The sequence below is a fragment of the Bidens hawaiensis genome, unplaced genomic scaffold, assembly GCF_021521415.1.
Source record: "Bidens hawaiensis isolate Kalapana, Puna unplaced genomic scaffold, B.hawaiensis_p1.1 tig00034269_1, whole genome shotgun sequence".
NCBI lineage: Eukaryota > Viridiplantae > Streptophyta > Magnoliopsida > Asterales > Asteraceae > Bidens > Bidens hawaiensis.
In genome coordinates, this window is record NW_027495925.1 from 77086 (window position 1) to 91836 (window position 14751).

At 41.0% G+C, this 14751-nt stretch overlaps 1 protein-coding gene across 1 annotated transcript; it reads left to right on the plus strand.

The window, feature by feature from the left end:
• Nucleotides 1-260: 260 nt before the first annotated feature.
• LOC143585983 (uncharacterized) lies at nucleotides 261-14674 on the plus strand. The gene is made up of 4 exons (XM_077067635.1): nucleotides 261-377; nucleotides 420-476; nucleotides 13742-14111; nucleotides 14566-14674. Exons 1-4 carry the CDS (start codon nucleotides 261-263, stop codon nucleotides 14643-14645), a joined length of 624 nt encoding a protein of 207 aa, XP_076923750.1. The 3' UTR covers nucleotides 14646-14674.
• The last annotated feature ends 77 nt before the right edge of the window (nucleotides 14675-14751 follow it).

Genomic DNA, 14751 nt, shown 5'->3' on the forward strand with positions numbered 1-14751 from the left:
TCATGAAAAACCATGCATTCATCCAACACTTTCATTTGATCAAGAATTTAGTATGCTTCTTCCATCGGATTCGCTCGGGAACCATCAAAAAAAGTCGTTTTTGTATTGAAAAGTGTATCAGATGTTGGTGACTGATCAGTTGATAATAAGGAAATGAACCATGCATCTATCTTAAGGTCTGTGTAACCGAATAAACCCTTATCTTTAAAACATGATGATGGAGTTGATGCATCACCTATTGATAACCATGTGCAGTTATCATGGTTAAGCAGTTCTTCTTTCCGCAAATTAATAGCAAATTCAAATTCGCCATCTTCAACCTCACTTTTGGACAAAGTCTTGAATCTGGATTTGAAAACCAAGCCCGGCTCGTGAATGTGATTTGATACTGGTTTAAGTTCTTGTGTATGAACTTTTAGATTCTTTCTAATGCACACCATGACGATGATTCGATGAACACTGTGAATCAAAACATTGTTATTATTCCAAACAAATAACAAAAAAATTGAAGTAGGAATAGGCTGCAGGTTGCAAGATGACAGCAAAGAACAAAAAGCCAATTTTGGGGATCAAAACAAGTAAACAACACGCCGAAATCATTAGTTGATGGCGGTTTTAAATGGTTGTCTATGAATAAGTTAATGAAACTGAATTGGCAGTCTGATTGACCAAGGACACTAACTGCCAATTCAACAGAAATGAACAGGTCAACAAAGAAGATTGCCAACATTTGGTCAAATATGCAATGAATATATTAAGCTCACACGACTTTCAAACTAATACCAGTTCATACTTCCAGAACAAAGGTCATTAAAAAACAGTTATTTGAAGAAGTTCAAATTCTAGTAGATGAATGATGATTAAAGATATCTAACTAAACAGTAAATACTAATTGATCTATGAATCTATGATCCATTTCAACTAAAGTATATGCAAACATCTTTTTCCAAACCCTAGGTTTCATGCTATTTCAACAAATTTAGTCAAGAAAATGATTTGTTTGAATGAAATCAGAAGCTAATCTGAACATAGAGTCTCCTTGTGCAGTTGAATATAAATTACAAATTTAACAAATATGTTTGATTTGCGTGTGGTTGATTGTTGAAAAACATTAAAAAATCTAACAATTGAGATCAATTTTGGATAGAAAAGCAGCAAAATTATCAATATTAATCATATGAATCAATTAATCATGCACGTCGTAGCTCGAATTTCCTATAACACGTCAAGCAATCGATAATCATATGAGTCTCACAACTAAAGATCAATTTGAGCAGGAAAAAACTGTAAATCGATAATCATCTTAGCTTGAATTTCGTATAACTGCAATAATCGATAATAATATGAATCTCATAACTATAAGCTGATAATCATATGAATCAATCATGTACACATAGTAGCTCGAACTTCCTATAACAACTTCAATTTATCGTTAACAATACGAATCTAACAACTGAATAACTGCAAGTAATAATAATAATAATAATAATAATAATAATAATCAATTAACCATGCACGTCGTAGCTAGCTTCGAGTTCCTATAAGAACCGGAAGCTGTAATCGATAATCATACGAAATGAACAAGTAATAATCATATGAATCAATACATCGTAGCTCAAATTATCTATAACAACTGCAAATAATCGATCGATAAGTAATGAAAAGTTGATAATATATACCTGAAACGGTGGAAACCTAACTACTTCAGTTCAGATCGGATAACTGATTAACTGTTGAGATCAATTTTGAAGAAAAATAACGGTAAATCGATACTCGTATGAATCAAATGAAATTAAGCTTCCTTGCGGTGATGACGTGGAGAGTTTGCATTACAGTTTACAAAATACAAATGGTGGGCGAGAATAATGGTACGGGCACCGCCTTTACTTAATTCTCGGGCTCAATTTAAAAGTTGTTAAAACCAACTCAAAACAGTTTATGTGTTGGGCGGGCCGGGCTTCTTCTTTTTTTGGGCCTAGATTATTCACATTTAAACGGGCTCAATTGTAATCGTTTTATAGTAAATTATATAAAACTTCGATTCTGAGAGTTCCAAGCCCAACTAAACCGGCTTGACAATAAAACCGGTTTCACCCATCCAAGACCGGTCCCCTTAAGATCTACCAAACCGGTTTTAAAAAAAACCGGTTAACCGGTTCTAAACCAGACCAGGGCGAACTATCATGCTTCTCAACCGGTTTGAGTCAAACCGGTAACGTTGACCAAACCGGTTCGGTTTGGGTTTAAAACCGGTTTTGTGCACATCTACTCTCAAGCGGTCGAGCTCTGCTGGTTTTAATTTACGAGAGCTCGAGGTCAACTTATTTCAATCTTTATTTCAAAAGCTCGAGTTCAGCTCGTGAGATTTTTTTCAAGCTCGGGCCCTACTTGTCTATTTATTAATTCAATATATTATATCTTTTTAATTATTTTTGTATATTCTGATAAAAACATTAAACAAGGCTAAGTTTGGCTCAAGCTCGTGTGGTCTCTTTTACGAGCTATAGCTCAACTTGAGCTCGATTATGCGGTGTGGAATTTAATACATAAAATTCTAAATGTGTAAAATTATAACAAATTAATACACAATATTCGACAATCCTAAACAAGCTTTCAATAAAAGACCTGAGTTTTGGCTCAATAACTAAACAAATGCTATTTGAGGATCAGCCGAGCCTGAAAAAACTCAACTCGTTCCAACTCTGAACTTAACAGGCCCGCTAGCCACTAGTAGAATATAAAACACTAAAACATGACACAAGAACATGCACAGCCGCAAAGACGTTAAGACTGCGGTTATCAACTTGATAAGATATGCTACAAGTTTTTTTTTTATGGATATTAGATAAAGCCTTCATCACTAAGTGATTTCAATTGAAAGGTGTAGAAAAAGACAAAACAAAATTTATTATTTAACTAAACTATACGTCGATATTAAATTATACGAGTACGAAATTTTCAAATGTTTTCTTTAGTTTTCTAGGTAAATACTTAGTTTAAAAAATAATATCGTAATAATAAACTTATGAAATAATAGAGATAATATAAAGTTGATAAGAATGCATATTTTATATAACATTAAATAATTTTATAAACTAGTAGCTATACTATAGCATCAAGAATTCTTGATTTATTCAATCGAATCGATTGGCGTGATCCAGTTTAACTTTTAAAATACTGGTCATCAACAAAAGCGTTGAATTTAGTAAAATCAATAAATGAATAAGTGAGAAACTTGTTAAACCAAACTATCAACTTAGTAATTATTAAAGTGTTAAAGATCAGCTGCAACACATATGTTGCATATGCTTATGATCCATGTATAGCTTAAAGCTAGCAGAGGAAATGACGTAAAACATGTGACTACAGAGTATAGACCGTCACAAACTATTTGTGGGGTAGAAGAAGAAAGTAACTTAGGGTTTGTCTATGATGTTTTTGAATCAGACGTGATTATTTTTGTGTTTAGTCGATTATGGAGAGATCAATGAATATTTGATATGGTGTGGTGTGAACATAGGAAAAGAAACATTGTTAACTAGAATGGGTGTGATTGGTGTTAGATCAATGAATATTTGATATGGTATGTTGGATCTTTCATCGTCTCTTCTTCTTTCTAGTACCCACCCATTTTCTATGGTCTCCATAGTCAATTACATACTTACATTACCACATCCCTAAACTTCTCTATCAAACAAAACATCAATTACTAATTTATCATTTATTTTCTTAAATATCATAAAATGTTAGATACACAAAATAGAACATTCAACAAATACTTGCTTTTTAAGAGTGTTTAGACCAGTACTATCTTCAATACCTGAGTGAGTGTTTCTAAGACAAAATATTAATCATTTACACTGATTTGACGCTCCAAGTCTGATTCATCATATCAAAGAGGAACTCACCACCATGAGAAATTTAGCCCACTTGAGTCGGCTTTCAAATCCGTAGAAAATTCCACAAATGTTATTGTATGTAATATAGTTACATGATTTTATATAATAAAATGGTACTTTACCTTAAAAGCAGAGGCGGATCCAAGCGTATTGGGCGGGGTCAGCCGCCCCCACATGAAAGAAAAAATAGCAATAAATTAATATGTGCGTTAAAATTCCAACGAGTCTTATGAAATTCTGACTCTGACCCGTAAAAAAGTTTTATAATTCTTTCATTGCTTAAAAGTACTTATTAAAATATATGATAAATCAAATGTAACATTTATTTAAAAGTGTATTCAAGTATAGATTTATAAAAATATCAATTATTTCTTTTAACAAAATCTCTTATATACGTTTTTTTAATATTTAATATAAACAAATGTAGCTTGCCTTCTAGTCCAATACTTCAATGGCATTGGTATGGTTAAGTATTAAGATCTCTAATTCTTTAAGGTCTCAAGTTCAAACAAATAATGGGTATTTTTCCTTACGGTGATATTGGATGAGTCAGCCATGAAATGTCAAAATCAATATAGTCGATTACATCTTGTTTTAAAAAGGCTCATCTAAATATTAAGGATAATTTAAAATACAGTTAAAAAAATATTTGGAATATAACTCTTAATTTCTAACTAATTAAGATTCTAATCATGCAACATGATATGCAATGGTAATATCATAATATGTAATTATGTATACACATGTGACATGACATGATACATATCAATATATGGTGTCAACATCAATCCATTATCTGATGAGCTGTCATAATGGACCACTTCAAAAGACCCGACCCGGTTGTGCATATCAAATATGACACGTATCACACTATCACCTATGCCGACATATAACTTTTATATTTTATTAGAAAAATCAAAAAGGCATATTCTTTTTCTATGCCACGTTGTATGTTATGTGCTTTAGTTTGTTCACTTTGTGACTGAATAATCAAACCATCGTTTTCTATAATTGTCTTAAATTAATAATAATATTAATATTTAACATACAACACTTTTTGTCTTTAATATTATCTTAATAATATATATTTCTTTAATTTCTTATATAGTTATGTGTTTAGACTTGTCACATACATCAAGTCTTCATATTTGGTTGTTAATATAAATTGTTATATTCGTTTATATCATATTTTACCATACAATTGCATTAGATATAGTTTAATATAGTTTATTATGATTATTTACTACTCGAGTACCCGTGTAAAGATATCAGGTGATGTGGAGTGATTGCATAAGTTTGTTGACATATCGATTGGGCGTGTTTATTTTATCATGTTGCTATCAAACTTCGGTAGCTTTATTTGGATCTCGGTAATGGTGCTAGAACGAAGATTCTACTTGTTGGCGTTGCTTTTAGTCATCTTGTCATTCTCCGTGCTTCTAACTCAATATCGAGCTACAATTTGTATTAATAAAACTAGCAAGATGCTAGCGTTTAGGGTAAAACAAGTTACAAGCTAAGATTAAACTCAGGCTATGACATCCAAGTCGGTCCAGTTCATTAAGAGCGCCATTTATCTATTTTTGTAAATATTCGAATCAAGATGTGTGATGTAATATGATTTTCTATGGATTTTGGATCAAAAGATTCTACTATCAATGTAATGTGTATAAAAATAAAATAAAATATTAATTCAATTAGTTTTTTTAGTTAGTAGGTGAGACTAATATGGTATTTGATATTTTGATATGGTGTATATTCAAGATGGCATGTATTGTATGCAAGATATGAAGATATTATATTTAAATATTTAATATACATCTATAAGATTTTTTTTATAATATATAAAGATTTTGTGATTCATTGTTTTGGTTCACCAGATCAGACTATATAAATTTAAAAGCCCAATTTGATTAATTAGTAACAGAATATATAAAAAAAACTGGTATTAAAATAATCAAGATCTTGATTTATTAGTCCTACATTTAATAAAGAGTTTTGAGTTTGAATTGACTTATCATACTCTATTTTTACGATTTAACCTTTGGTTTCACCAATGTACGAAACACACCGAATAAAAAGTAAATATTTGTTTAAAAATCACACAAGAATAAAAACAAAGTCCCATAAATACAGGTTGTCAAATTCAAAATTCACTTAACTACGAAATCAAACCGATATCCTGTTAAAGGATTTCATAGTTTTAAACCGAATCAGAAACATCCTAATAAAAAACCGGACATGCGCTAACCAAATTTTTTAAAGTGTAGGGGGTGTTTATGAAAATATAGGATGTGACACATGCACTTATTACTTATTAGCCATCACACATCACCCACATGCACATTAAAATCCATTATTATCATGCATACATCATACATGCGTGACAATCATGCATACATATCAATAACATAACATGATAGGCTTTCAAAGTCTATAAAAACCAACTCTTTTATTTCACATAACCACTTTTCAAACCCAAAAAACAAAGTAACAAACATTAATATTAACCAACAACAATGGAAAGTTGTTCATATGAGTCCATATCAACAATATCCCAAAGGATCTTCCATGAAGATCAGCAATACCCTAAGCTTGAGTTTCCTAGCATTACATCAACTGATCAGGAAACTCGACTGAAGAGGTAGGTCCCAGCAGAGCCCAGTTGGACCCGCAAGACTCACCTTAAACAGGGACGTCTGCGCAGAGACCAACTGGATCCGCAGGACCAACCATGCTCAGAGACGTGACGTCCTTACGCGCAGTACGCAAGCTGGTCCCGCAGGAAATGCCTCCCAATGGTGGACTCCGCCTGTCCCCGCAGCCTCGGATACAAGCCATTAGGGAAGGCCACCCGCGCAGCATGGCTACACGCACAAGGCACTTAGCTCTCGATCATTCAGTGTCACCTGAAGGAATGAGCCAAGCCGGGAGCAATCCCGCACAGAGGCGGGAGGGGGAATACTCCTGCCCAAATAAGCCAGTCTGTATACTGAAGGACCTTTTACTGTACCTGACGAGGTATGGGCGAAAGATCTGATCAGAGATACGACAGCTCACTGATACAGTATGGCGAGCAGCATGCTCCTGTACTGAATCACTATTAGCCGCTGCCTACTCACCAACTACTGTCATACCACGTGCGTAGCCGGCAGTTGGTGGAAAGGGAATAGTATACAGCAGGCCTGGTCACTATCAGCCGCTGCCTACCCACCAACTACCAGCAGGGCACGTGCGTAGACTACTGTTGATGAACAGGAACACTGTTGCAGCCGGCCATACCTCCTTGGAAACCTACCTTCGGCTATAAATACCCCAAATGGTATGATCATCAAAACATAACATATCTTACTACATTATCATATTATCATCATAATATACCTGATATCTGCTCTAGCAATCTCTTAATATACTTTTATATTTAAAGAGCAATCTAGTCTGATTCTCATGCCGGAGGGTGGTCACAAGGAGGAACCCCCCCCCCCTTCTCAGTGACGAGCTCACGGTGTCTGTTTTGCAGGTTATCAGAAGAACCATCTTCCAAGGGTCTAACCCCTCGTGGGAAACATCTCTCCAACCCCCAGGTTACCAGTAATCTGCCCGGGGTCCGGTTAGTGTTTCTTCATTGGCGCCATCCGTGCATAAAGCTAGAACTACAATTTTCTCCAGTTTTTTCAAACTTCTACAAAGATGGTTAGAGAAATTCCGGTAACCACAACCCCTGCTACTAGGGGGAATACCGGCAACACAGTTTTTACGAACACTACCCCGGCTACCGAAGCCGGGGCAAGTGAAGTAAATTTTACGAACACTACCCCACTTACCAAAGCCGGGGCAAGTGCAGTAAATGATCACCTACGGGGATCCACCGATATCCAGTTTGAGAAACGAAGACTCCCCCGCCAGACTCTCGATGAAGTTAAGGCATGGGCGGAGGCACGACAAAAGGAATTCCAGGCTAAGTTGGACGAACGCTTGCGTTCCGTGCAACAGGCCGACGAATTCGACTACTGGGAGGATGACTCGGAGGAATCCGACTCCGACGCGAACCCTCGCCATAGGGCAAAAGGGAAGCGTAAGGAAACGGGATCCCAACCGAAAAGGCATTTTGGACAAGCCTTCAAACCAAAAAGCACAGGTGGAAGTCCACGAGACTTCTCTAAAACGTTCAGACCAAACGTTGCAAATGCAGGAACGTCCAAATTTGCAAGGGACATTGCTGAAGCAATCGCCCCAAAGAGTGCCAAACAAATGCCCAACATAGGCACATATGACGGTATATCTGATCCAGACGATCATTTGAACAGGTTCATAGCAGGGGCAACCGTTAGCAATTGGACGGAACCCACGTGGTGTTACATGTTCCAAATGACGCTGGTTGGGGCTGCTAGAGCATGGTTCGATCGTCTACCGGTCAACCACATCTACGACTGGGCAGACTTCCAACAGAAGTTTAGCCAACACTTCAGCCAGCAACGAAAGTATACCGAGGAGCAATGGACAATCCTCAAATGCATACGAGAGGAAGATGAATCTCTGCCGAACTTCATCACTCGCTTCAACTCAAAGAAGCTAAGTTTGGGCAATATCAGCGAAGATCTCGTTCGCGCTGCCTTCATCCAGGGCGCACATGACCCAGAGCTCATCCGCACCCTAACGGGTAAAGATGGCATGCCATCCACATGGGATGGCATCATGACAGCAGCAAAACGCTATGCGGAAACAGAGAAGCAACTGGGTAGAGATCTCCCACAGAGCACAAACCTCTACACCCAGAGGACGAGAGAAGACAACGTCCTCACCGCCCGACTAAATAAAAAACGAAAGCTAGGCATTTGGCAGTCAAGGGTAAACTTTGACACCTCATCCGGCTTGCAACATCGGTTGGACGGAAGGGATAATGTACAGTCGCACCGGAACTCCAGATGGACGCCACTCACCAAAAGCGTCACTGAGATATTCGCCACTGAAGAGCTCCCATGGCCAAAGCCTCCAATAATCCGACATCGTCACGATGCTGATCGGAGCAAATACTGTGACTTTCACAAGACAAAGGGCCACAACACTGAAGAATGCATAGATGTAAAAGATATGGTCGAAGCATTTGTCAGAGATGGGACGCTCGCGCACCTCGTGGCGTAATAAAGGCTGAGCAGGCGAGTGCGTATAGAACCCCAGCTGGGGAAAACACGAATCAATTCCAGCTTCAAAATCGAGACTACATGCTGCGTAAAGAACGAGATCCCGAACCAGGTGCGTATCGGCTCGATGGCACTCCCATCCCAACAAGGAAGGGAGCTCATTTACACAGTCTGCATGTAAATCAATTCCAATTTGTAAAGAAAAGGCCAAGAGCCACTTCTAATGGAAATGATTCTCTTTAAGAACATCGAAGCTGATGATTTTACAATTACTTTTCTGAACACTAATATGCCGGTTTTCACCGCATAATTACGTGAAGTCATTGCATGGGAAGGCGGTCCTACCCGCACGAACCCAATAACGTGACAAACCTTCACGCAGGTCAGTTTGGGAAAAAGTTCAGCACCCAAAAATGAAAGTGCCGGTCTATCCGCATGAATCATGAAAGGAAACTGAATAATAACCTATCAACAACCGCGCGTCGAACGGTTAAACTATGCAACACTGGTGACGGCGTTCACATTACGTGAAGTCGTTGCGTGGGAAGGCGGTCCTACCCGCACGAACCCAATAACTTGACAAACCTTCACGCAGATCAGTTGAAGGGGAAGAGTTCAATTATCCCATTAAATGAAAGTGCCGGTCTATCCGCATGAATCATGAAAGGAAACTGAACACTAACCTATCGACAACCGCGCGTCGAACGGTTCAAAACAAAATTCTTAAAAAGGATAAGGAAAACCTACACGCAGGTCAGAAATGGGTAAAGTTTTGCCATCCTGCTAAGTGCAAGTGATGGTTCTACCCGCACAATCACGAAAGAGGAAGCAAGACTTCCTGTTATCAACCACGTTCAAAGGTTAACTTATCCTCAAAAGGTAAGAAAAACCTACACGCAGGTCAGATAAGGGTAAAGTTTTGCCATCCTACTAAGTGCAAGTGACGGTTCTACCCGCACAATCACGAAAGAGGAAGCAAAACTTCACACCTATTATCAACCACGTTCAAAGGTTAACTTATCCTCAAAAGGTAAGAAAAACCTACACGCAGGACAGATATAAGTTAAAGTTTAGCCATCCTACCAAGTGCAAGTGACGGTTCTACCCGCACAATCACGAAGGAGGAAGCGAAACTTTAACCCACTATCAACCACGTTCAAAGGTTCTTATTCTAAACACTTGGAAAATTGCTAATTTAAACTAAGTATGCAAGTCATAAGTTTATAAAGCAAGGAACCCAAAGAAGGAAATAACAATCTTATACGCAAAAAGATTAATATTTCAAGAATGTTACAAGAATGGCCGGGTAACTACCCGCCTAAAAAAAAAAAAAAAAAAAAAAAACTATACAAGTCTATCTTAGCAATGGGAAGGGATCTTCAGGATCAAGCTTCAGGGCCGCTTCCACTTGGACCCGCTCCGTCAGAAGAACGGGGTGTTTCGAGGAACGCTTTGAGGACAGTTAACCCATCATCAGCAGCAGCTACTTCGTCCACCTTCTCCACCACTGGATGCGGGAAGGCGGCGTACTGGTTCAATGCTTGGTCATAAATGGCTTCGGTATCCACATTGAACAAAGGGAAGTTGGAAGGCGGGACGCCTTTCTCAACAAACCCTAGACCAAGCAAGAAGCCGGCCTTTTCCCCATCCTCATGAGAAGCGTTGAGGGCTGCGGTCATAGCATCATCGTAAGAGGTCTCTGAAAAGACCCGACGCACAACCTACAAAGAAAACACAAGTATTAGAACCTTTTCTTACAAAAGAAAAGCGTGAAGATAAAACTAAACATACCTGAGGCAACGCTTCTCGAAGAAGCCATTGGAGGGCAGCTTGAGCTTCGTTATGGGCGCGTTCGGCTTCGCTCTTGTTAAGGTTGGCAAGTAAAACTTCCTTTGCGGCAGCCTCTTCGACGCCCTTAAGCTTCCGCTGGGTCTGGTCAAGCACCCCCCTCTGGTCCAGGATTTCCTGGAGTTTTTTGGCATCTTCCATTGCCAAGGCATCATGAGCGCGTTGGAGAGCCTCTAATTTGCCTTTCAGCTCCTCATTCTCCACACGCAAAGGCTCAGCAACGGCTTCAGCCTTGGCAGCCCTCTCGGTTGCGTTTCGCGCAGTCTCCCTGGCCAGCCGAAGCTGTTCATTCACAGCTTGGGCAGCCTTGGAGCGGGCCTCGAGTCGCGCCTGAACTTCAACCTCGAGGGCCTTGAAGGCCTTCTCCTTGTCGGCGGCAGCTGCCGCCAGCTGTTGGTTCTCCTCCCGAAGAGCACGCGCCTCAGATATGTCCTTGGCGCGAGCTGCTTTCAACTTGTCGTTTTCACGACAAAGCAGCTCGACGCGCGGCTGCATCCGGGCCTGGAGAACCCGAAGCTCATTAGTTAGCCTACCCTCCTGGTAGCTAACCATGGCTTCCCCCAACGCACCCGGAGGAGCAGCGTGGCGAACCCAGTCCACGCACTCCACAGGTGTGCGAAGGGTTGTTCCTCGGCGTATGTTCCATCGAGGAACATACACTTCATTGGAATCCGACACTGCAAAAGAAACAAAAGCAGTAAGGAAAAGATGATAAAAAACATAAGGGAAAAAGAAAGGAACCCTACGCACCTGTAGGGTCAATGACAGGCCGATAGCCGCCAAACCCATCACCTGAACCTAAAGGAAATCCATCCAACAGGTCAGGCAGACGGGAAGGTGGCAAAGATCGGCGGGAAGCCCTGCGCGTACCTGATGGTCCGGCCATCGGTGCCGGTGGCGCGGGCATGGTGGCAGCCGCCGAGGCCGCCGTTGTGGTCGCCGCCGCGGTCGCCGCCTCGTAGGCAGCAGCAGTAACCGCCGGCTCTGTGAAGGATGCTGTAAAAATCGCACTCACAGCCGGCGGTGACGTCATCTCAGCTGGAACAGTCTGCTCAGAGGGAGCAACTGAACCAGCGGGTAGCAGGCGCAGGCACCTGGGTCGACGCCTCGGGTAGGCTGACCAAGCCTACCGTCATTGGCGGAAGGGTACTCCTCTGCGCTTCACCCCGGAATGCGTCAACATCCACGCCTGCACAAAGAAGAAAGTGTTTAAGATAAATTTATGAAGTAATAAATCTACAAAGAAACTATGATTGTACTTACGGGTTCTCTTGACCCTGAACGTACGGACGGGCGGGGAGGAACCCGATGGAGCCGGCCTCTTGGTACCGGTCACCGTCGTCTTCGTTGGTTCTCCGGAGGTAACGGTCGTAGCCTCCGGAGCAGTGGTCTCCTCACCACCGGGCTTCCCCGCCACCTCTTCACTATCTGACTCCGAGTCAGAGAGAACCACTGAATCAGCTGTGGAGGCCTTCTCCTTCCCCTTCACGCCGGCAGCAGCCTTCTTCTTCCGCACAAGGGGAGGACCATCTGCGGATTCCTCAGAAGAAGACAGGATGTAAGGATTTCCAGCAACGGGTACAGCATTGAGGGGTTCAGGATAGAATATCTCCTTACCTGGCCGCCGGTGGCTCAGGATCTCTTGGCCCGGCGGATAGACCTCCACAAACCTATCCGCCGTTTGCTCCAGGATGGGCAACTCATTGTCGTCCAGAGCACGAGTGCCCACCCGCACGGGACTGTCAGCTTCCCGCGGGAACAGGAGCGACTCCAAATTATTCCCCTCTGAAAGAAAAAGAAACAGTTAGAAAAATAAACTAATATCAGCAAGAAAGACAAGACATACCATAAGGAATAGAGTTCAAACCGTATTCAAGAAGGATGGGAAACCGGGATGCATCCTTCCATACCCGGCTCATCCCCAGCAGCACCATCCCGGACTCCGCAAACCGGTAAACCGGAGATTGGACCCGGGATATCTTCGCGAACCATTCCGCCTCCTGGTAGCTGGAAGCGTGAAGGCTCGGAAGCGCTTGACCCTTCTTGAACTTCATAGCAATGGGGATGGCGCGGGCAGAGATGTAGAAGAACTCCCGCTTCCACGATCGGAGACTGGGCTCGGTCACGCAGATCTTCAAACCCTTAATACGGGTTGTCAGGGTGTACCACCCCTGGACGCACCTCCAAGTATAAAAGGTCATCAGGCGGTCCACGTAGGGCTCAATACCCAGAATCCGACACACCCACTCGAAGTGCCGGACCTTGGCAATCGCCATCGGATGCACCTCGGTCAGGTGCACCCCGTGCCTCTCCAGGACACGGTACACAAACTTTGTCAATGGGAACCTAAGGTTCCCATAAACAAAGAATGCAGCATATACCCCGATCTTGCCACTGGGGGCATCGTACACAGTCTGGTGGGATTCAGGAAACTCAGGCTCGAGAGACTCGAGCATGAACTTCCTGACGATGTACTGGTACTGATCGACAGGTAGAGCACACTGGCACTCGCCAGCAGTACTCCTATCGTCGGCTACAGCTTCAGCATCATGAGAAGACATTTTTGCAGAAAGAAGTGATTTCGGGAAAATGCTTGCCTGAAAAAGGGGAGTATTTGCCGGAAATCACTAAGAAGAAGAAGAAGAGAGGTGAAAGTGTGGATTACAAAGAGGCCTCTCCCCCTTTATATACTAATCGCAATTAATGCGGTGAATTTAATGCGGAGGAGAGAGAAATCGAAGGTGCAATGAAACTATGACACGTGGCAAAAAGCAGGCTGGCAACAGCTGTTGACAGGACGTGTGCCAGTAATTTCACGGCCACGCGCCCGAAAAATCGTGCCCAACTGATCAGGAAACTCGACCTAGGGTGTTGAGCACACGGTCTAAAAAGACCTTTAGGAATAAAAAAAACCAAGTGTTTCTTGAAGGCTATGTAGAGGCCTCAGATGAAGATGATCTTATTAGAGCGAAAAGTTTAACCGACGAAGACCTCGATGAACTTAAAGGGTGTTTCGACTTAGGTTTCGGGTTTAGTTACGATGAGATTCCCGAGCTTTGTAACACTTTGCCCGCGCTTGAGTTGTGTTACTCCATGAGTCAAAAGTTTCTTGATGAGCATCAAAAGTCGCCGGATACGCCGTTGTCCTTGGCGGATGAATCGGTTAATGAAACCGCGTCACTGCCTCCGGCTCCGGTTGCTAATTGGAAGATCTCTAGTCCTGGTGAGTCTTCTTTAATTACCCGTCAGCTATAGGGAATATTCACATAATTATTAAAATTATGTGTTAGGATTGTTTTAAATAGATTTATTGCAATTAAATTATAGAAAATTGTTTACCTTTTAAGTTAAAAAAATATATAAACTAAATGTTAGTGGATTGGTGGAATTAATTACCTTGTTAGCAAGGACAAATTAACAAATTAAAGAAAATATTTAATTACCTTGTTAGCAAGGACAAATTAACAAATTAAAGAAAATATTTATGTATATAGGTCGGGTAAACTGACATGTGTGTTTTGGGTGATCAGGTCAAGTATCGTCTAGTATCATATTTAATCTTATATTCGTCTAAAATGTTTCGGGTTTTGGGTTACCTAATGGGTTAGGGTTTATTTGCTAGCTAAAGCACATCAAAATAAACATTGATTTTAATTGGATTAAATTAATTTGTGTAGGTGATCATCCTGAGGAAGTGAAAGCAAGGCTCAAGTATTGGGCACAAGCAGTAGCTTGCACAGTTAGATTATGCAATTAACAGGTTTTTGATTTATGCACCAACTTGAGGCATAAGTTCAAATGTTTGTCATCAATCCTGTATATATGGACTGTGGTTGTAAATAACATGATAAGTTTAAAGTTCT